General features: G+C 33.6%; 1 protein-coding gene across 2 annotated transcripts; it reads left to right on the top strand.

Moving 5' to 3' along the window:
- Window positions 1-7,130: 7,130 nt before the first annotated feature.
- Window positions 7,131-20,223, top strand: LOC104586703 (glutamate receptor 2.8-like). 2 transcript variants are annotated; one of them, XR_016079448.1, is made up of 5 exons: window positions 7,131-7,414; window positions 16,631-17,958; window positions 18,228-18,540; window positions 18,646-19,056; window positions 19,473-20,223. XR_016079448.1 is itself a non-coding variant. In XM_019195885.2 (4 exons), the coding sequence occupies exons 1-4, from the start codon at window positions 7,138-7,140 to the stop codon at window positions 18,873-18,875; spliced, it is 2,148 nt and encodes a 715-aa protein (XP_019051430.2). In that variant the 5' UTR covers window positions 7,131-7,137; the 3' UTR covers window positions 18,876-19,440. The 2 variants fall into 2 exon arrangements, 1 of the variants encoding a protein (XP_019051430.2); XM_019195885.2 differs by lacking the exon at window positions 19,473-20,223 and having other exon boundaries at window positions 18,646-19,440.
- Window positions 20,224-24,355: the final 4,132 nt, after the last annotated feature.

Below are 24,355 nucleotides of genomic sequence, written 5' to 3'. Positions count from 1 at the left end.
GCTATATGTACATATCTAGGCTTTCATCATTCATGCAACTTCTCTTCACATCTAATATGTACCCCAGTACCAACACTAAAACAAGGATTTGATGGAACTGTAGACACCAGAAGGGTTAATAGATCATGTGCCATGGTGGTAAGCATTGGATAATTTTTTCGATATTCTTTTCAACAAGTTAAAATATGAAAACTATATAATTCCTCAGAGGGAAGGAAATCTCTTAAACTACCTTGTAAATAAAAATCAAGCTCAGTAAATGAATTGCTGATGAAATGGCAATTGATTGTTGCCTTTTATTTATTAATGACCAAATTTTATCTAATCCACTATTAGAACTAGTGGTTCCAATCGTGGAGTTTGTACAAACTCTCCTATATCCTAATGCTTGTGATTCATAAATACTATACATTCCAATTAATAAATTTTTCACTTCATCTTTTTTGTTCCAGGATCAACTTCCATATTATCATAATAAGATTCAAGTAAAACATCTATACCATCTTTTTTAATCCTAGGATATAATATTCAAATAAAACATCTATACCATCTTCTACAATGTAGATGGAGCAACCAGTGTTGGAGCGGGTGTATTGGCACGTGACAAACAAGGCAGACACATCTAAAGAAAATCAACATATCCAGGCCTGCACTGCTGAAGAAATTGAAGCGCCGGCAATCTACAAGGGCATTAAGATGGCCAAGAACCAAGAAGAAACCCAAGTGATTGTGGAATCTGATAAGAAGGCACTAGTCAATCTTCTGTTATCCCAAGATAAGGAACTAACTTGGAGAGTCTCTATCGTTATTAGAGATTGTAGATTCTTATTGAACACCTGTCTAAATGTAATGGTGAGGCATGTATCTAGAAATTGTAATTCCTTAGCTCATTATGTTGAGACAAATTGTAATAACGATTATATATATTATAATTTTTTTTTTCAATTTCATATATAAACAATTGTATATATTCATATGGAATCAAATTTTAACATATATATATTTTCAATTTTTAGTCTTTCTTATTAATTTACTTTAATTTTTCATTTTTTTTCTATTTTTCTTAAAAGATCATATTGGCCCATGGCTCAGCCCGCAGCTCACTGGGCCCGGGCCTTGGGCCGTACTGGGCTTCTCTCTTGGGGAATTTGTGCCAGGCAGGCACGGCCCACCAGGCCCACAGGCTGGTGGGTCATCCCGGCCCAGCCTGGCCAACATTACACTTCTATGCTTGATGTCAAAGTCACCACATTGAGCATTCAAATGGTTTGAGAAAAACAAACAGGCGTGCACGTATCATCTACCATTAAGGCCCGTTCACTTTTCCGAAAGTTACTTACCCAGGTAAATGCAGTTACTTGGGTAAGTGCATTTAGCCATTTATCCATGTTCTTTTATTTCTCATATAAATAAGGTAATGACCATTTTAGCTATAAAAATCCATTATTAAAAGGGGTGTTTTTGTCCCATTCAACTGTTGGCAACTTTCCCCCTACGTGGAAAAGTTATTTACCCACCTAGGAAATGTGTATCACTTACCCAGATAAGTGTTACCCAGGAAAATAAACTTTCCCCGGTCCCCACATAAATCTGAATAAAGAACATGAGATTCTTGGTCAATGGGAACCAAAATCCCATTGACCAACTTTCCCCCCTTTCAAAATCCGAAAAAAGAACACCCCCAAGGCTATGTTTGGTTTGAAGGAAAAGGTAGGGAAAGGAAGGGAAAGACAGGAAAATCAATACAAGGTTTGTAAAGGTTTCCTTATCTTTCCCTTCCTTTCCCTACATTTTCCTTCAAACCAAACATAGCCTAAAAGCCAGTATACTTCAAATTTAAAAAGATCAAAAGTTTTCTCTCTAAAGTCCCAACAAAGATAAAAGAACAGAGAAAAACACATGTCCAACTTCTCTAGAACAGAATCACACACAAAAGGCAGTGAGATCGACTGTAAGAGATGATTTAGGGGTTCCCTCACCCTTCAACTTCTCTAGAAGGTACTTTTTTTTCCTATATAAACGATCTCCATTAAAGGCTTTTCTTGTTTCTGAATGTTGTTTTCCAAGATGGCAATGGTCCTTAGAGTATAATTGGCTGTATGTTGAGAACTTGACCATTTCTACCAGCTATTTGGCATATAAAGTGAGGCATATAAAGTGAAGACATTGCTGCGGCTACCTAAATCAAGATGGTTTTGCGGGGTTATTGTGGCCTGATCTCACATATTATATATATGCTATTTTTAATTTTTATGTGTATGTTACCATATATTATATATATAAACAACCTAGGGCTTACTCGTTGGTGTGTTAGCTGGTTTGTTTCAGCATTGACATAGAATCAAATCCCCGCAATTAGTACTTTGGGAAAAAGGGGTAAGGGGGAAGTTATTAATGGTGCATGACACCGAATACAAAAAAAAAATTATATATACCAAAAAATGAAAATGTTTCCCTTTTCCTTTTTTGTGTTAATTATATTTATTTTTTTCCTTTTTTTTGGGTCATATACTAAAATATCCCATATAATTTCATAGATTTACTAAAACCTACGCTATAGTTTGTGATTTACTAAAATACACCTTTGTAGTTTGCAATTGGTTTACTTCATTGACCTTTCATTAGATAACAATGGAAATGATAATTTTGATCCTAATGTCCATTTTAATGATTTAAGCAAAAGAAAATAAAAATGAAAATACCAATTTTGCCCCTGGTAAGACATGGAAAACTACTCTATTTGTTTATATTTGGTCAATTTTATTCTTTATATGAAGAAGTTTTAGGAGTACTTATATGAAATAAACAATTATGGACCGATGCCCTTGAATATTTTCCACTACATTTAAATGATAATATTACTATTTTAGAAGGCAAAACAAACACTTCTTGATGAAAGGTTGATTAAGTAAATAGGTTGCAAACTATAAGGGTGTTTTAGTAAAATGAAAATTATAAGATTGATTTAAATAAATCGGTGAAACAATAGGGGGTGATCTAGTAAATGACCTCTTTTTTAAACTTACTTTCTATGCCCAATGGTACAGGCTGTTTGCCAGGCTCACCCTTGTACAAGTCAATCACTCTTCTTGTTCTAGGAAAGTTGCATCCCATTTCCTTGCTTACAGGAGTTGTTCTAGGAATGTTTCAACTTGGTCAACTTCCCCAAATTTTTTGCAGACTGCTGTTCTCAGGACCGTGAATTGTATTGTGGTACTAAGGCCCCGTTTGGTTTGGAGGAATAGGGGTCTGGAATCGGAATCGGAATGGGCTATTCCAATTCCAACAGTTTGGTTGGGTAGAATCAAAATCACATTCCCATTCCTGCTAGAATAGCATTCCCCCATTTGAGGGAATGACCATTTCCTGCCCCTCCCTTGGGAATGAAATCTCATTCCTGTTGATTCCAATTCCCACTCCCATTCTCATTCCTGTTTGAACCAAATAGACTATGAGAATAGACCATTTTGATTCTGATTCCAATTCCAATTCTAATTTTGATTGTGAACCAAATGGACCCTAAATTTCTTAATAAATGAATTTGTCTTTTCTTGGATTAGAGAGAGAGAGAGAGAGAGAGAGAGAGAGAGAGACTGGTTTCAAATGCAAATCAATTTGTATTTAATTATCTTTTAGGGCCCTACATTTTTTGGATTTTGAGAAGGGGGAAAGTTGGTCAATGGAATTTTGGTTTTCATTGACAAAGATATCATGTATTTTTCTCATATTTATGTGGGGTCCATGGAGAATTTATTTTTCCTATGTATCACTTGACCAATCTGATTGGATCTGATCCAATCCAATTTAAATTTCTTAAAAAATTAATAAATTATTAAAAGAAAAATAAAATATAATAATTTAAAAAAAGAAAAACAAAAAATACAAGTATCTTTTCAACTACTTTCATCATATATATACATATTTTTTATAAAAAATATAACAAATTTACAAAAATGCAATATAAATAATATATTTGTATAAATAAATAAAATATATATGTTTTATATATTCATATAAATAAATAAATAACATATATATCGGACCAGATCTTCTCGAATCAGATAGGGGTGATCTGAATCGTATCCAATTTCTGATCGGATCATATTTTTTGGTCCAATTCAATTCAAAGATCCAAACGGGAAAGGGGGGATCTGAATCTAACAAAATAGGATTAGATCTCGAACTGAACCAGGTAAGAATCCGACCCATTTGCATCACTAAGGATGAATTCATTCATCAACGCTCAGAATACAATTGAGGTCATACAATCAGCAATACAACCAGAAGCTAAAAACTGAATACCAACATGAAACTGAGAAAACAAAAAAATATGACAACCGGACATATACCAAACTGCTTGATAAAATGAAGTAAACTCAGCACCAGCACCACGACTAGAAGACTTGAGAATCCTCTGCAAACGTATTATCTTGTTATTTTCGTTTTCTTTCTTTTTTGGGAAAATCTTTTGACGTCACGGGGATAGCCCATCCCTCAAATCCATAACCCCAACCCTACTGCAAACAGGATTTCATCCCAAGAGATGAGACCACATTTCTTGCGACCGTCATTGCAGTTACCCCAAAACCCCTCGTGATTTTAGACATGTCAGTGTTTTAATTAAACACCAATTTGATATGATATTTTGCAAGGTTTTTAAAACTGAATCAGACAACGAATCGGCCAAGGGTCCAGTTCTCGGGTCGAATGATCCGATCATTCGAACCGAATGGATGGCTCATTCTGACAAAAAAAATTTAAAATAAAAAAAATAAAAATCGGCCAAACCATTGAATGGTTCGAACAGTTTAACTGTCCGAGTCAGTGGTTTGCTGACCAAATCAACTATTTTTAGGGAAATAATGGTTCTAGGGTAAAACGAAACCGATCACCTTACCAGTTCCCAGTTTTCCAATCCAACCATCCAGTCCAATCCGATTTTGAAAACTATGATATTTTGCCTTTTTCACCAACACTGGTGTGTTCAAAAATCATTGGGGGTCTTGGTTTTGTCCAACAACGATCGACCATCATTGCGGGAAACATTATCTTGAATCCAAGGTTTTTAAAATCAACCCGGAGAACGAACCAGTCAAGGGTCCGATTCCTAGGTTGAATGGTCCGACCGTTCGAACTGAACGATTGATCAGTTTTGACAAAAAATTAAAAAAAACAATCAAAACCATTCAATAGTTCAAACAGTTAATCGCCCAAATCAGTGGTTTATTGACCAAAATCAACGGTTTTTGACAAAAATCTGGTTTTAAAAAAATGTGGAAACGGTCACCTAATCGATTCTTGATTTTTCCGGTCCGATTGTCCGGTCCATTCTGATTTTGAAAACCATGCTTGAATCCTTTCCAATCCGCCAGTTGACAGACGTATCTTTATTAATTTACGAATTCTTAGAAAACTAGGTCCAATTTCCTTGGCCTAATTTGCTCTTCATTAATACCTTGTCTGGCTTTCTTGCCCCGCTTGTTGACTTGTTATCTATTTTTATTTTGCTAGTCCAAAGCATGTTTAGAAAATTCGCACGGATGTGACATTTGGGGTCGAGCTACTGGATGGATTACAGTTGAACTGGTTGGACGGTCATGGCTCCGGGTCCGGTTTTGGACCCAAAATTGCCTACTAGGGTTCGAACTGAATGATCAGGCCATTTAATCCAAAAATCAGTTTAGATCGGTTTTAAAACTATGGTTTGTTAATTTTTCGGTTTTTTAATTTTTATAACATATATTATAAAAATATATAAATATATAATAAAAAATTATAAATGTATATAAAATATTATATTTTAAATAATGAATAATATATTATATATTATATATATATATATATATTTATATATAATGCATATTAATTAGTTTATGATATATAAAAAATATATAAAATATATAGAAATATATGTATATCAGTCGGTTCGATTAATCACCGATTTTCTATATTAGTTAATCGAAATTGAACCAATACTTTGGTTTTTTTAGAAAACACTGAACTAAAACCAAATCGACTGATTCGATTAATCAATTTTTCGATTCATTTTCGATCAGTTCGATTTTTCGGTTCTTTTGCTCACCCCTACCTAACATACAAATTATTGAATTAACGGATACCGACACTTGCCTCGCCAAGTCATCAAGTGTTAAAATACATAAAACTTAAATTTAAACCTAAACCATTACAAGTAGAAATAACAATAGTATGAAATACAACGTAAGTCAATATATAAATAGTTCATATTGGCGATGGCCACATGAATTTTCTTTTTATTCTGAGTTTAAACATAAAACACCTCAAACTATATCCTCATACGTGGCAAGTTTATGTCTACTTATTTATAAGAAAATAGGTGAATGGTGTTGTGTGGCTTGATACCCAATGAAAAACGTAACGCCATTTTGCACTGTATCCTTCCTAGTCTCCCTGTTCAAGTCTTGAGTCATGACAAAGCATATTTACGCGTTTGCATTTAATATGTACGATGAAAGCTGCTTCCCTTCTTTTGTCTTTCTAACAGAAAAGTCGAATAAACTTTTTTGATTTTTTCAGTATTTATCTCATTATCTGGCTCATACTTTGCCCAGAGAATTATATATACCTTCTCTCACAATTTATGAAGAACATTCATTTCAGTTTTCCTTTTCCACGTGTTCAAATGTTATTCGACAGTAATATTTAAAATTTGCAGAAATTTCACTGACCAGTGACCACCCTAAAAACTTCATAGCTTCCCCTATTATTGGAAAATGCTTTTGAGATCCCTTGTCTTCTTAAAACCCTCCTCATTCTCTGAACCTAAATGCTCAAAAACATAAAAGCCCAACTGAATAAAAGGATTAGATTACCAAAATTACCCATTTCAAAAGCATAAAAGCCCAACTCATCCTACTTTTTATTCCCCCCAAAAAATCAGTTTCGTTGACCTGACCGATTCATAGGAAATGAATGAGAGTGACATGAAAATATATGCCACACTTGGGGGTTCAAAAAAAAATAAATAAAAATTGGGTCCATGAAGTTTTTTTTTTTTTTTTTTTGAAATCAGAGGGAATTGAATATAACTGAAATTTCCACTCTATTTATATGTGATGAGATGACTGACTAGATACATGAGCACTCAAGATTCTTGAAATGTTGAAGCCAGCACAGTTGTGCCTCTTCTGCTTTGTCATGGTGAGAGTCTGTTGCTTATCTGTGCTGGGGACTGGTCAAAATGGAAGTCCAAAAACAACATCTCCGATTCCTGTCGGTGTAGTTCTCGATTTGAATTCTACAGTCGGGGAGATGGCCCGGGTCTGCATCGACATGGCGCTTTCTGAGTTCTATGCTGTTCATACTAACTATAGAACAAAGGTTGTTCTTCACACCAGGAATTCTAAGGGGGATGCTGTTAACGCAGCCTCTGCAGGTATTTCTCTTCCTTTTATTATTTTTTTTCTTCAGAGAACAAAGGGCAATCACCAAAACAAGGTTATTTGTGCAGGAATTCTAAACCAACAAATCTATTTAAAATTGGGGCTTGGTGTTAGATGAGACTGGATTCTTTTTCTCACACGGTTCTCACAACACTTACAGTAGAATGCAGATAAATGGGTTTTGATCAGAACTCCTCAAGCAGTTCAATCCTAATGTTCTCTGAAAAATCTCTCAATCCCACCCAAAACCAAGACCAAAGAGCCACTCTACAAAAACAACTCGGTAATTGTAAAAGTAGGCCCAATAGACACATAAAAATCAGTACTTCTGGGTTCATTTATTTTTTTTTTCTTTTTCTTTTTGCAATTTTTTTCTTTGGGTCAGCTGCAAACTGGGGTTGACATGCTTGATACAAAATAAATTAATGAAATCCTAATTCAGACCAAAATAGTCTAAATTGAATATCATTTAGGTTAGTCTCAGACGAGACAAACATTTTCGTATTGTTTTGGCAAAATCTTTTTAGAAAGATCTTCCAACAGTTCAGATGGCCAAAAGACATTGAATTTTCGGGGTCTTATCTTTAAAGACAAAAACCATTTAGTAAGTGGTTCGATTTATCGAGCTTTTAAAACTATGTTTAGAGGATATCTATCATGCTGAAAGACCTGAAGGTAAAGCTTCACTTAAAGCTTCTCAAAATTCGGTGTTTTCAATCTTTTCGTGCATGTGTCTCATAATCTTTCTAACAAAATTTGTGTCTTTTGTTACCATACGGAAAAAGACCAAATTTCAATCATTCAAGCTTTCCAAAGCCCCGAAGATTGTATGGAAAGACTTGCTAAATGCTGCCTAAAAACCTTATACTATTGTTCTGAATGGTCTTCTTGCATTTGGGGGTTGCTGGTGGCTCTGCCTTAATTGGGATTTGTTCCTCAAATAGCACTCTTCACACTGACTTGCACTTCCCACTATGCATTGAGAACAATTTTCCATAAATGTAAACATGTAAATACAAGAAATGTTTCCAAGTGAGGCTGACATGCTGTGAGATCATTGCGAGGAACACGCTGTGAGGAGCTGATCTAGACTTGTTGGCACCATTATTAAATGGGAAAATCTATAATGCATAAAAGACATGGTATTGGAAGAGCTTCGACCAATACCATTTGGAAGGGTTGAAGCTTTGGTTGAATTGCTTTAGAGAAGCGACTATGTGCTTGTTTGGGAGGACTTTCAAGGGGCAGATATTGGCTTTATGAGGTGGATCCCACCCAAAAAGCTATATATATATGGATAGATAGATAGATAGATAGATAGCATGGCCCCGCATGATTAATAGAAAAAAGATGTTAGGACATATTGAACTTAAAACTTATTGCTCTACAGGGCTACACAATCCAGGGGTAGGGATGGAAATTTTCCTCAACCCTACCAAGTACCTAGCCTCCCCGACCAAGCAGGGATGGAGATGGAGACTGCTTTAGTGGGGATAGGGTGGGAATGGGGTGGGGATGGGGACAGGGACAGGGACAGGGAGTGAAGTCCACACCCCACCCTAACCTTGATTATATATATTAAATATATTTGTATATATATTATATTGAATATAAAATATTATTTATATTATATATATAAATCAAAATATATTTACAATGTTATTTTCATTTTAATTTTTTACTTTATTTTAAACAAATACCTTAATGAAAATAAACTTTTAATTAAAAATTTGGAGATTTAGGTCCTCGATTGGGAACCCATCTCCATCTGGGACTAGGGATGTATGCTAAATTTTTTCCTGATGAGGATTGATGTTGGAAAAAATAGATTAATTTAAAACTCAGGGTTGGGACAGGGAGTATGATCCTTGCCCCAAACCCATCCATTGCCATTCCTACCTAGGGTCATCCCCCAAACCCATAACACCCCCAAACCCATAAATATAGTTTGAATAATTAAGGTAATTATAAATATAGTATCTAATACTTATGAAAATTATTAAAGATTTCCAATTAATTATTTGAATAATTAGAATTTTTTTAACTTAATTTCATTAAATTTAATTACTAAAATAACTAATTATTGATAAAAAATTATAGTAAATATCAAAATTACTAAAAATAAAAAATCAATTTATATTTATTAAACTTAAATTTCCACTAAAAAATAATTGAAAAATTTTAATTATTATATGATAATATCATTAAATATTAATATATTAACCAAATTATTGAAAATATCAATAACTGATTATTGCTAAAAATTACTATAATATCAAAGTTACTGAAAATGTAAATGTTTTATATATTAATTTTCCACTAAAAAATTACTAGAAAATTTTAATTATTATCTGATAATATTATTAAATATTAATAATTTGAAAACAATTACTGAAAATATCAATAACTACTTATTTCTAGAAAATACCGATAATATCAAAATTACTAAGAATGTAAAAGCATAAATTTTATTTATCGGTATTTTAATTAATTATTAATTTTTCAGTAATTATTGATTTCAATAATTAATAATCAAATTTTTTTGAAATTAAATTACGAAAATCAGTAATTTTTAGTAATTAAAATTTCCAATTTACTAAAATTACGAAAACTTATAGTTTAGGTGTTGATATTTAGTAAACAATATTCGATAATATCAGTAAATATTGAAAATATGAAAATATGAAAATATGAAAATATTTCACAAATTAATTTAACTACTCAAATTAATTTACCATGTTTTTATTTTTTATGGAGTTTATTGGGATGTAATATAGATTAAGAGGTGTTTTACGTGGGACATATAGCTTAGGAGAAATTTTATAGGAGGGGATTGGCTAAGTGATTGGGAACGTGAGGGAGAGAGAGAGAGAGAGAGAGAGAGAGAGAGAGAGAGTAATTTCAACATCCATTTTTTTTTTTTTCATTCAAATCCTTCCCATTAAGTCTTATATTTAAGGTACCTAATAACTCTCAATAACATTCATTGAATCCTATTCTTGACTAAAATACCCCTATTTTTAAATTTGGTCTCTCCAATTATGAGGACATAAAATTTAATTTGGACTACTACACTTCTCATTCAATTCCCTATCATTAAGTCTTATATTTAGGGTACTAACTCGCATTTTTCATTAACAGTTGTATTAATTGACCATATTAAAAAAATAAGTGTGCCAAAGAATAATTATTTTATTGATGGTAGAAATAAAATACAAATTTAAAATCAACCCAAAACGGAGTTATTTTCCTATTTGGTAGTAAGTCAACAATTCAACCTTTTATGTTAAATGTGTAAAACCCTTGATGTCATAATTAAATAATAATAATAATTAAAAATGATGAAAACAACAAAAGTATAAAAACTAGAAAAAAATTATAAAAGACATTTAAAGTTTTGGACACATCTCTAATATCATATATTTATCATATTAAACAAAAATAAATGAGATAAATTTTGAAAACATATTATTTACTTTACCATCATCATCATAAAAAATTGTAAAGTGCAAAGCAGTACACAATTCCTAGTGTAGGAACCAAGTTTGTTTGGCTACAATGGAATTGTCTATAGATAACATCACATGCGGGAGTCCCAAGGCCACTTAATCACATTTGTTATGTTCTAAGCAAAGACATTTACAATCTTATACATGGCGTAGGGGTTTCAATTTTTGACCCAACTCACCTATGATCCAATCAAACTCTTTAATGGGATTGAATATGGGTTAACTGGCCTATTTGGATCAAATAAAAGGGGTTGGGTTACGTGCATTCATGTGGATCAATTACATAAAATAAGAAGCTCTCTCTCTCTCTCATGGGTTTCTCTCTCTTCACTCATGCATTTCACTTCATCTCTTCTCTCATCTTTTATTTCTCTCCCCTTCAATCTTTTCTATTCTTATATTTCTCTTTTTTTCTTCCCTCCCACTTCACTGTTCCTTCAATTTTCTCTCTCCTCTCACTATTCTATGTGGTTTCTCTCTCCTTTATCTCCTTTCCCTCTCTATTTTTTAATGAAATCCAATTTTGATATTTGGGTTGAACCAATTAGATAAGGACATATGTCACTATAGTAGAAATCAAGAGATTGTTTTCCTCAACAAAGATTGGTTTACATAGGTCATTTGCTTAGACACCCCTTATGGTTTTACATATTCAGTAAAACCTACTCTATGGTCTACATATTAGTGAAAACACGCTCTATAGTTTCTAACATGCAAGTTTTACTTAATTGACCTTGTAACTATTTGTATATTTTTATTTTTTATTTTTTTTTATGTTTGAGAATGGTCATATGACCTCTTAAAATGAGGTGTCTTATTAGTAATATTCAAACTACAAGGGTAAGTTTTAGAAAATATGTGAAACCATAGGCGGTGTTTCTATAAGTGACCCTTTGCATCTTCTAATGGTCAACATGGATGCTTTAGGTTAGGTATGGGTTACATGGGGTTGCAACTGATGTACAAATTAGAGATATAAGCTATGAAAAGATGTGGGTGGTTGGTGGATGGGTTGGCGTTCAATTTTCATCCAACCCAACCCAACCCAACCCAATCCATCCATTTGCCACTCCACTTTTAGGTCATGTCTTTATTTGGCAGCTCATGCTAGGCCCAGTAGACTTAGTTGTTTGCTCTGTACTTTGGGTTTAGTGCCATTTTGGTCCTCAGACATTTAAAATGTGTCAACCTAGTACTTGTCATTAATCAACTGTTAAGTGCCATTTGAAAAGATACAAATACCCTTCGAGTGTCATTTAATCATCTTTATCAACCATCCAAATATTGACAAAAAATGAACAGTCTCATATCCTTGCATCTTCTATTCAAGAAAGTTGGAGTCACCATAAACTTTCTTGAATAAAAGAGGCAAGGATTTGAAACTGTTCATTTTTATCAACATGTGGATGGTTGATAAAGAAAATTAGATGACACTCAAAGGGCATTTGTGTCTTTTTAAATGTCACTTAACAATTGGTTAATGGATTGGTTAATGATAGGTACTAGATTGACACATTTTGAAAGTTTAGATACTGAATTGTCATGTTTTAAAGTTCGGAGACCAAAGTGGCACTAGGCCCAAAGTATAGGGTACTAATCGGAAAATTTTTCTTATTCTAATAACAAAATATTGGCCTGGAGTCCAAATCACTTGCCAATAAAATACATTCCAACGCTCTCCCAATATGATTTGACACCACACATCTTATACATGGTGGGTTACTGTCTCATGGTGAAATGTAGGAGTGGATTCAAGTTGAACCAAGCCAAGCTGAATATCTAGTTATTTAAGTTTGGCTTGGCAGAAAAATATGAGGCTTGAGCCCAGGACTGAACTCCATAGTATGCCAAACTTCATAAAAAAATTTAAGTTTATACATATAAAAATAAAAAAATTATATATAATATAAGGTTTATTAGCTTATGAATAATATAAACTTGATTGGAATCTTATTTTAGACTAAGTCAAATCGAGCCTTTCATGAGCCGAGCTCAAATAGCTTGTGAAAAGCTTGATTTTCTTATCCATGCCTAATGAGATATATGATGTTAGATTATGTTGGGAGGATGTTGGAACGTGTTTTTTTGGCAGGTGATTCCAACTCGTTGTCTTGGAAACGTCTTAAGGATTATAATATGTTCAGTCTGAGCACCAAGCCTAGCAAATTACCACCCAGCACCTTCAAATAGTAGTGTTCAAAGGGTTGCAAAATAGGTAGTGTTCAACACCATGAAATTTTTTGTTCTCATTTATTTTTGAAACGCTCACATCAGCAAGAAAAAAAAAACATGTTATTTAACTGTTTTTGACTTTTTCCTTTTTATACTTTTTGTTGAGAAACAAAAACTTCAAAACAAAACTAGTTGGTTTTGCATGAAAAAACAATTCATATGTTGGGAAACCATCAAAATGATGGTTAAAAAAAAAACAAATATTGTAATACATAGATTCTATAAGATTTATTGAACATGATATTAATAAACGGAGAAGTACGGATAGGCCCAATGCAGATTTCTGAATCCCACTGCAAATCTATAAACATTCAAAATCTCAAATACACACACTCTATGCATGAATACTTGCCCATAAATTGGCATCAATTCCGAGCTGGCACCTACCCCAACAGTACTTTAAACCTACAAATTCTGACCTTGGGCTGAACCGTCATTCTCCCTATTAATAAATAACCCAATCAAAGCGTGTTTTTAAGCCAAAATCTCAAGAATAGATTTTGTTTTAAGTTTTAGAAAATATATTGAAGTATACCCCAAATCACTGTTTTCAAAACCGGACCGGACTGGAAAAACCGGGAACCGGTCACCTGACCGGTTCTGTTTTCCTCCAAAACCGTTTTTCCCTCAAAACCGTTGATTTTGGTCAGCAAACCGCTGAACCGACCAATTAACCGTTCGAACCTTTCGAACGGTTTTGACTATTTTCCAATTTTTTAATTTTTTTAAAATTTTTTTGTCAAAATGGGCCAACCATTCGGGTTAAACGGTCGGACTGTTCGAACCGATAACTTAATCCCTGACCAATTCAGTCACTGGTTCGTTTTTAAAAACCATGCCCCAAATAGAAATAGCTTTTGAATCTTCCAACGTGTTGAGTGAATATAAATGTTTATTATATATACCAATTGATTTGGGTATTATCTAAACTAGATCTAGTTTGTTCATATTTAAACTTGCAGTGTTTTATGTTTACACTAATACTCATCTACATTCTGTTGTAAGTTTGTAACTCAATTCTCTACACATTTTATTTATATTAGGCCAACTCTAACACGGTAACATCTCCCTTAAAAGACCCTTAAAAGAATAAGGCCTAATATTCAAGAAAACCCGGAACAGAAAAACTCCCCATCATAAGGATTAAACAGCATTTGAGTGACATGTTCTTGTACAAAGTGATAGTGGATTTCAACCAGCATTATACATGAAACATGAGATTAGTTGCTAGTTGTCTTTATATTGTTATCTCACAATTATTGGAGCATTTATTGCAATGCATTGGTATTAAAGCTTAGGCTCAGTTTATGAGGAGTATAAATACAAATATCTAGAATGCAAAACCTTCTATTTGCATGTCTTTACACCGTACATATTTATATTTGTAGTTCTTCCAAATTGAGTCTTAGCATCAAATGAGGGGTGATTGTCTCAGTTAGTATATTAGCTCGTTCGCTTCAGCATAATTGTGGATTTAATTCCCACAACCACTAACTTTGAGGGGACCATGGGGTTATTAGTCTTTACACTGTACGTATTTATATTTGTACTTCTTCCAAATTGAGCCTTAGCATCAAATGAGGGCTCATTCGCTTCAGCATAGATGTGGATTTAATTCCAACAACCACTAACTTTGAGGGGACCATGGGGTTATTAGTGGTGTATACGTGTCACCCAATAGTTTGTTTTTTCTTTTTTGGCAATTAAGAGATGTTTGGGGAATTGGGGGCCAACAGCATAGGCTGTTGAGATAGTTTCTGGAAATGCCACGTTACCATGAGAATGGATAAATTAGTAATTACATCTCAATTTATTTTGATTAAAAACCAAAGCATGGGCATAAATAAGTGAACTGCCCAGAACGTGTCCAGCCCAGAAACTATCTCAACAGCCTATGCTGTTGGGCCCCAACAGCCAAAGTCAACCTGATGTTTGGTTGCATTAAGATACAATAGCCTCATAAGAGTGACGATTATCTAGATAATCAGTCTAATAATTTGCACCAAAGGATGTTTGCCTTTGTCAAGTGAGAGTCATGAAGACATGTGTTAATTATAGTGTAGTAATTGGTGGAGAAGAAAACATGAATTTGGCCCCTCATTGAAAACAAAATATATGGTGTAAAATGCAGTCTAGTAGCTAACTGTAACTGTTAATAATTATATAAACATTATATATGTTAATCAATATAACCAATAAAGATACAAGAAATAATTTTACTTTATTATTTATTTATTATTTTGCTCCACGGGGATCCCAGAGATTGCCCCCACAACGTCCCACAGCACATCCCCACCGTGTATTGAAAAAATCTCCTAAAGATTACATCATCATTTTTGATAATATCATCAGAAAATGTTCTCAATACATGGCAGGAATGTGCTCTGGGACATTGTAGGGGAAAATCTTGTGGGGGGCTGATTTAGTCTCCCCAGAGATCAAAGAAATCTAATTGCAATGTGTAGAACTTGCTTTAGAATTACTTGGAAAGAAGGGTCTTAAATTAGCAAGCCCAAAAATGGATGGAAGTTTAATTGTTGGACACAATAGGAGCTTATTTGAGTTAACAAACTAGACTAATTAATAAGCTTATGTAGAATTTAACAAAGTCATTAAAGATATGTGTAACAGCTTCCCAATGTATAGGGTTCTTTATATGTTGATTGGGATAAGTCTCAGTTGACTTGACTCGATATATCATGTTAAAAGTAGTTAAGAATCTGATATGCATTTTCTTGTCTTCTTTATTTTCTTTATATTATGTCTTAATTTCTTTTTCCTTTGGTTGCTATGTTTTAAACAAATGGTTTTTGTTCATATATGCATATATTTTGTTATCAATATATATGTCAGCCGTGGTTTTCGTCATCTCGTGTATATATGTACTCTGTTGAAGTTTAATTACAAAATAGTAGTTAATAGAATATAAATAACAAATAGGTTAACCAAAAATAAAAAATAAAAAAGAAACGGTGCAATTAGTTCAGAATAGATATTGTGGATTTCTAAGCTGTTGATGAGTTCATGCAATTTCAGTAAAGAAACTCATGAGCAGATCATGGAAGAGCTTACTTTTCTAGAAATCATTGAGCAAGTTATTAATTCTTGATATTTTTCTCAAGTGTTTTTAAGAAAATATATCACTCATTTTGAAGCATTAATATCATTTGACATCAATAACTAGTTAATTAAGAAGTAAACTAACTCATGTATATTATCATACATATTTACTTCTCTTTATGAAACATAAGTTGTTTTTGGATTATAGAAAAATAAGAAAGAAATAGAAAGTTGAGGGAATGATTTTAAGGAATTTCATTAAAATAGTTTTCCCTCAAATTTCTGTCTCTCTTATTTTCTATCAAACCAAACATAGCTTTAGCTTTAAGACAAGACAATAAAATACTGTGGAGATTGATCGTTCTATCATGTCAACCAATTTGTTTACTGTATGCATGAAACATGCAGCTTTCGACTTGTTGAAAAGCAAAGAAGTACAAGCTATCATAGGGCCACAAAAATCAGCAGAAGCTAAGTTTGTGATTGATCTTGGCGACAAAGCTCGGGTGCCCATTATTTCTTTCTCTGCAACAAGCCCTTCTCTTTCTCCCATTCAAAATCCTTTCTTTGTTAGGACGACTCTAAATGACTCATCTCAAGTGAATGCCATTAAAGCCATTGTCCAAAATTATGGATGGAAGGAAGTTGTCCCTATCTATGAAGATACTGACTATGGGAGTGGGGTCATACCTTATCTCATTGATGCCTTCCAAGATATTGACGTTCGTGTGCCTTACAGGAGTGTGATCCCTCCATCTGCCAAAGATGGTCAAATAGTGGAAGAGCTTAATCAATTGAAGACCATGCAAACTAGAGTTTTTGTGGTTCACATGACAGCTTCTCTGGGTTCTCGATTTTTTCTCCAAGTAGAGGAGAACAAAATGATGACTGAAGGGTTTGTGTGGATTATTACAGATGGTTTATCTAGTCTAATTGATCCCATGAATTCCACATCCATTGATTCGATGGATGGCGTATTGGGTTTAAAACCTTTTATCCCAGAGTCGAAACTTGAAGAATTTAAGACGAGGTGGGAGAAGAGATTTTACTTAGACAAGCCAAACAGGAAGATAGGGGAGTTAAGTCTCTTTGGGTTATGGGCATACGATACAATCTGGGCTTTGGCTATGGCAGTAGAAAGAGTTGGAGCCATGAATACTAGCTTCTTGAAGAGAGATGCTAGTGAGAATCCAACAAGTATTGCAACTATTGGATACTCACAGATGGGTCCAAATCTTCTCAAAGCAATCTTAAGTACAAAATTTAAAGGATTGAGTGGTGATTTCCATTTGGTCAAAGGGCAGCTAGAGACTTCAGCTTTCCAAATCTTCAATTTGATTGGTAAAGTGGAAAGAGTTATTGGCTATTGGTCACCAAAGTATGGACTTTCTCAAGATTTACCAGGGAAAAGCAAGTCAAATTCAGGGAACAATCTCATCAGAAACCCAATATGGCCAGGAGACTCATTTGTCACACCAAAGGGTTGGGTTATACCCATTGAAGGGAAGAAACTAAGGATTGGAGTTCCTGTGAAAGATGGATTTAAGGAATTTTTGAAGATTACAACTGATCCTCAAATCAATGAGACATCCTTCAGTGGTTTCTCAATAGATGTATTTCTTGCTGCATTAAGCAAATTGCCATTTGCAGTCCCTTATCACTTCATTCCTTATATGAAGCCCGATGGACAAAGTATTGGGAGCTACGATGAACTTATTTATCAGGTTCATCTTAAGGTGGGTTGCTTGATCTTCCTCCTTATTATTAGTAACTAAGGTTGCATTTGCATAAGCTTCAAGATTTGTAGGTTAAAAGTGTTTTGTCTTCAGATTGTTATATATGTTTCTGAAAGCAACTCCTACCAAACTTTCAAAACAATTATTGGATCACTTTTGCTTCTCACAACCCAAAGCTGAAAAGAAAAAGCTTATCCAAACGGAAACTGGTATTTCTTAATCAGATTTTTATTGATTATCCATTTATTTTCTGTTGGTATATCGAACAGAAATTTGATGCTGTCGTTGGAGACATAACAATTGTGGCTAACCGATCTCGGTTTGTTGACTTCACATTGCCATATTCTGAATCTGGGGTGTCGATGGTGGTGCCAATCAGAAATGACAAGAGTGGAAATGCTTGGATTTTCTTGAAGCCATTAACCTGGGAGCTTTGGTTGACAACTGGGGCAGCTTTTGTCTTCACGGGCATTGTGGTTTGGATTCTGGAACATCGTGTTAATACAGATTTCAGGGGACCTCCCACTCAACAAATTGGGATGACCTTTTGGTTTTCCTTCTCAACACTTGTATTTGCACATAGTAATTGAACCCTAATAAGCTTTGTGTTATGCTTTCATTTCACAATGCAGTTCAGATTGTGGTTTCAGTAACTAAATAAGCTGCATTATGTTGATGGTTTTGCAGGGGAGAGAGTAGTTAACAACTTGTCAAGGTTTGTGCTGATTATATGGGTGTTCGTGGTTCTCATCCTTGCCCAAAGCTATACTGCAAGCCTTACGTCCATGCTGACAGTACAGCAGTTACAACCAATGCTGACGGATATACTTGAACTGAAAGACAAGGGATACTATGTGGGATACCAGAAAGGATTCATTTGTGAAGGGGCTGCTGATAAAAAGGTTGAATTTGGATGAAAACAAACTGAGGTCTTACAGTACTCCAGAGCAATATCATGAGGCCTTATCTAAAGGAAGTCAGAATGGTGGAGTTGCTGCTATTATTGATGAGATTCCCTACCTCAAGCTCTTTCTCGCGAAATATTGCTCTAAGTACTCCATGGTCGGTCCGACCTACAAGACGGATGGATTTGGTTTTGTAAGTCTCTCCCTTCTCTTAGCTATGGGCACTTTGAACACTCAGAATTTTCTTGTCAAACAAGGACCTCACCTAACATGTACAGCTTAAGTTTTTAGGTTGAATGATTGTGTCATCCTCATTATAATTAATTAAGTTTCAGCACAAGGTATGGGTGGGTCTGTGCTTATTCACACTTCAATCCAGATGGGCTTTTTTGTGTAGGGACGCATTAGAGAATAACTACCTATTGAAGGAACTCACCTAACAGCTTATGCTTTTAAATGATTGAGGGAATGGTTAGAAGATTTTACATTCTTTTTCTTTTTCTTACAAACCCCAAATGCCAGATTAGCTTATGTGACTCCTTAGATAATATAAACCAGGTAAACTTGTTTGTAAGCTTTAATTTCCTTACTTGGTCTGACACTGTCCAGGTCTTCCCAACTGGTTCTCCTTTGGTGCCATATTTTTCGAAAGCAATCCTAAACCTCAAGGAAGGAGATGAAATGGATAAAATTGAAGGAACATGGTTTCAGAAGAAAACCCAATGCCAAGATCAAAGCACAGAGGTTTCATCGAGTTCAACAAGTCTTAGCCTCAGGAGCTTCTGGGGACTATTCCTCATCACAGGACTTGCTTCGGTTTCTTCACTTCTAATATTCCTAATTCAATTTCTTTATGAACAAAGGCAAGCTGCAAACAGTAGCACAGCTTCCCCAAAGCCAATTTGGGAAAAAATTCTCTCCATGGCACAACGCTTTGATCAAAAGGATCTTAGCTCTCATACTTTTAGAAGAGCTGAGTCCAGGATTCACCCTATAAATGAAGCTGAGGGTACTGAAATGTCAAGCAATACAAACGATTCACAAATCACTTCAAGAGTTCACAACCAAACAGTTCCACTAGAAGAAGTCGAAGAACCAGTGCATGAACAAAGAATCTCCTCTCCACAATCTGGCAATCCAAGTACAAGTATATAATAAATGATTGAGCTTCTTATCCTTGTTATCTATTTGATGAAGTAATTGCCATGATGAAGAGTTTATCAAATTGTGGCTTCTTGGTAGCTGATGACCTTAAAAACAACATTTTAATCCGAGACAATGTAGGTTTTTATGTTTTCTCTTTTCTTAATTTTCTAATAAACCAACTATTATAATACCAAACCTAGCCATAATTCGTGCATATTTTTTTCCATATGTATGTTTTGGTGGAAAGTGTTCAAAATAAAATCTTAAATCTTAGTAACGGCAAGGTAATGACAGGGTGGAAGAATGTCTAAGAAGAACCAAATCTTTTTTTTTCTCATCTATAAATGTGGAAAAGAAAGTTTAATAACAAAGTCTCTTTCCTCTATAAATCATAAATCATAGTAATCAAATTTGGCTGCTGCTTCTTTTCTTTCTCTGGAAATTTCTGGGCTCAAAAATTGACATGTTAGTCAACTCATAAGAGTGCATAGGTTATTTTCCAGAGTAAACTATTATTATATAGATGTGAGTCTGAGAACAACACAACCTCCATTTTGTATCATACTATACCTCTATCCTCAATAGGATATACCTCATTTTGTAACCACTTCAGCTGCAAGAGAAATTATCAAAAATAGAATAAGGATCAATCCTGAGAATCATGTAGTGATCTTTATTTTCTTCAGTTCTACTGTTATTCTTGTTACTCGTTTACATTCAATAAAAAATAGTGAGTGTTGTCTTATATCAACTAATCAGTGGGTTCAAATGTGATACACAAGAAAAACATGTTAGGGCTTAGTGGGCTTAAAACTTATTCATCTATGAGGCTAAACAACTATAGGGTAGGGATGGCAATTTTTCTCATACCCATCGATTATCCGGCCTCCCCAACCAGGTGGGGATGGGGAGTGAAGTCCACACCCCGCCCCGACCCGGTTATATATATTAAATATATAGTATTATTTATGTTATTTATAATATTATATATATCAAAATATATTTAAAATGTTATTTGAATTTGAATTTATCCTTTATTTTAATTAAATACCTTTTCTAAAAGCAAACTTTTAATTAAAAATTCGGGGATTCAGGTCTTCGATGGGGAACCTGTCTCCATCGGGTACTGGGGATGCAAAATAAATTTTTCCCGATGGGGAATGGGGTCAGAGATGGGGATTAATCTAAAACTCAGGTTTGGGTTCGGGATAGGGAGTATGCTACCCGTCCTGAACCCACCCATTCCCATAAATATAGTTCCAATAATTATGGTAATTCTAAATGTAGTACCCAACACTTATGGAAGCTGTTAAAATTTTCCAATTATTTATTTGAATAACTGGAAGTTTTATAATTTAACTTTCACTAAATTCAATTACCAAAATCAATAACTTTTAGTAATTCAATTACCAAAATCACTAATTATTGCTAAAAATTATAGTAAGTATCAAAATTACTGAAAATATAAAAATAAATTTTTATTTATTGAAATTAATTTTCCACTAAAAATTACTGATTTTTTTTAATTGTTACCTGATAATATCATTTACTATTAATAAATTGACCAAAATCAGTAATTATTGCTGAAAATTATAGTAAGCATCAAAATTACTAAAAATATAAAAAAATAAATTTATATTTATTGGAACTAATTTTCTAGTAAAACTTTACTGAAATTTTTTAATTATTATCAGATAATATCATTAAATATTAATAAATTGACCAAAATTACTGAAAATATTAATAAATACTTATTGATAAAAAATACTGATAATATTAAAATTACTTAAAATTAAAAAAATAAATCTATATTTATTGAAGTAAACTTTCTAATGAAAAATTACCAATACTTTTTAATTATTAAATTTGTATTTAATAATATTTTAATTAATTATTAATCTTTTGACATATTATTGATTTCAATATTAATTTTCAAAGTTTTGAAATTAACTTACCAAAATCAGTAATTTTCAGCAAGTAGTTTTTAGTAATTAAATTTTCCAATTTATAAAAATTATGAAAAGTTATAGTTTAAGTGTTGATATTTACTGAATAATATTCAATAATATCAGTAATTATTGAAAATATAAAAAATATTTCATAAATTATTTTAACTACCCAAATTAATTTAACCACATTTTTGGTTTTTAGAGGGTTTATTGGGAATGTAATATAGATAAAGAGGTGTATTAAGAGGAATTTTAGGTGGGAGACATAGTTTAGGAGTAATTTTAGGAGGGAATTGGCTAAGTGATTGGGAACATGAGAGAGAGAGAGAGAGAGAGAGAGAGAGAGAGAGAGATTTTAAGAAAACTTTTAGTTGGGAGTGAGAAAGTCTGAAACCAAAGTGGTTGAATGTGGGTATTATGTTGAATTAAAAAATTCAAAAAATTTAGAAAATTCTAAAGGGGATTTTGGGGTGCATGAGTTTTTATGGAGAGAGAAGCCCACGTGGACCAAGTTGCTTTATATATATAGAATAGCTTATTAGAATGAAGACCTTGTCTTCATCTAAATAAGAATAGACAACCATGGAGTGTTGGGTAGACATATTATTCAATGCTATAGGCCCAAAGCCAAGACATGTTAAACCCAACCTAGGCCCATACAAAATACGAAAAAAGACTAGGCTCACACAATATTTTTTTTCTCATATGTTACATCATATGATATAAAGTATCATTAGGGGTGAGGATGGATCAGTTCGGTTCCAAGGCAGAACCTGGAAGCTACTCTATAGGGGTTGGTTTCAATTTTTTGGAAACAAGATCTTCCCTCTAAAGGTCGATTTTGGCCTTTACGGTTTTGGGGCCGGTTCCAAGGTCTATCCATGGAACCTGTTATTTCTTTAATCCCTCCCCCTTCCAAAAAAAAAATAAATAAATAAATAACAATGGAACAAATTTCCGAAAAACTTGATTTTCAATAGTTATAATATATAGTTGAAAACTTATATTATATTTATTAATTGAATTGTGTAATTTAATATATAGATTATCATAATATATTAATATATGGTTCAAAACTTATCATTATAATTTAAATTTTGTAACCATTACCATTTACATTACTTAGTATACACATTCAAATAATAAAATGAAGAAAAGAATGACCAAATCACTTAAATGACTCAATAATCAAGTGAAACCATGGCCTTTGGAACTATGAGTACTTGGGTTCAAATCATCACATTCTCAAAGTATTTTGGGACTTATTTCAATGTAAGTTTGGTTCCAAGAGCAGTTCCGCCAAGGCCGGATCTTCGGGTCAGTTTAGGTAGGGTAAACCCCTAGACCCTGGAACCAGCTTGGGTGGGGGTCAGTTCCAAGAATTTGGAACCAAACCCTACCCTATAGTAGATTTGGTAGGGTTGGTTCAAGGCTAGTCTGAGGTCAGCTCCATCCATTTGGTTTGGGTAGAACCTACCCATTTGCTATATTATAAATAATTAAAATTAAATGTAAATTATTTAAAAGTATTACTAAACTATTTGACAATTACTTAAACTACCTCTAATGTTTCAAAACCTACGTAAAGTACCCTTGAAATTTCAGAAATTCGATTTTCATTAAGTCTTGCTGTTAAATTGGATAAAAAACTTAACTATTCTATAAATTTTCAAAACATGCCACTGTTTTGCATTTTTGCCACCACTAAGTCTTCCATGGAAAAATTTTATTTCTTAAACATGAGACGAACTAGGATTGATATTGATACTTGCTGATCAAATCCATATTTCCTTAGCATTCCTTCCTCGCATGGGGGTTCGCTTCTGCGAACTCTTCACTGCCAATGTACACCCATCTTCCAATATTGCCTTATAGACCATTCTTATCTCCCGTGTGATGTTCGAAGCAACTCCTCCAGCTCAAACTGCTTCCTCCTGTCAAGGAATACAAGCTTGTTTTGGTTTTTGCCATCATTTCATCACTATCTCTCTCACTGACACCTCCATTGTTCACATAAATCTTCTTCTCACCTGCATCACCTCTAGGGGTGTCAATTGGACTGGATTTAGTCCAATCTGATCCAGTCCAATGTGAATCCATTATAAATGGACCAGTTTCAATCCAGTCCAATGAATATTTTGGACCATTTTGGGCTGGTCCAATTCAATGTCTGGACCATCTAATCTGTTCAAATTTGTTTTGGTTTAGATTGGTTTCAACACAAAATGGTCCATTGACACCTATATTCTTATCTTATAAGTTATATCAATGGACCAGATGTTGGCTTAATCCAACCCAATTCAATATAAATTTATTATGAATGGGCCAGGTCCAATCCAATCTAATAAATATTTTAACCATATTGGTCCAATCCAATATGTTTTATTGGTCTGTCTA

This window comes from Nelumbo nucifera, chromosome 8, assembly GCF_055504915.1.
Source record: "Nelumbo nucifera cultivar China Antique chromosome 8, China Antique-T2T, whole genome shotgun sequence".
In the NCBI taxonomy this organism is placed as follows: domain Eukaryota; kingdom Viridiplantae; phylum Streptophyta; class Magnoliopsida; order Proteales; family Nelumbonaceae; genus Nelumbo; species Nelumbo nucifera.
Note: the sequence above shows the minus strand (reverse complement) of the source record. Positions and strands in the feature narration are given on the sequence as shown.

Coding starts and splice junctions, on each gene's coding strand:
- LOC104586703 (XM_019195885.2), top strand. CDS start 7,138: ATGTTGAAGCCAGCACAGTTGTGCCTCTTCTGCTTTGTCATGGTGAGA. Junction 17,959..18,227: donor TTTATCAGGTTCATCTTAAG/GTGGGTTGCTTG, acceptor TATATCGAACAG/AAATTTGATGCTGTCGTTGG. Junction 18,541..18,645: donor AACACTTGTATTTGCACATA/GTAATTGAACCC, acceptor ATGGTTTTGCAG/GGGAGAGAGTAGTTAACAAC.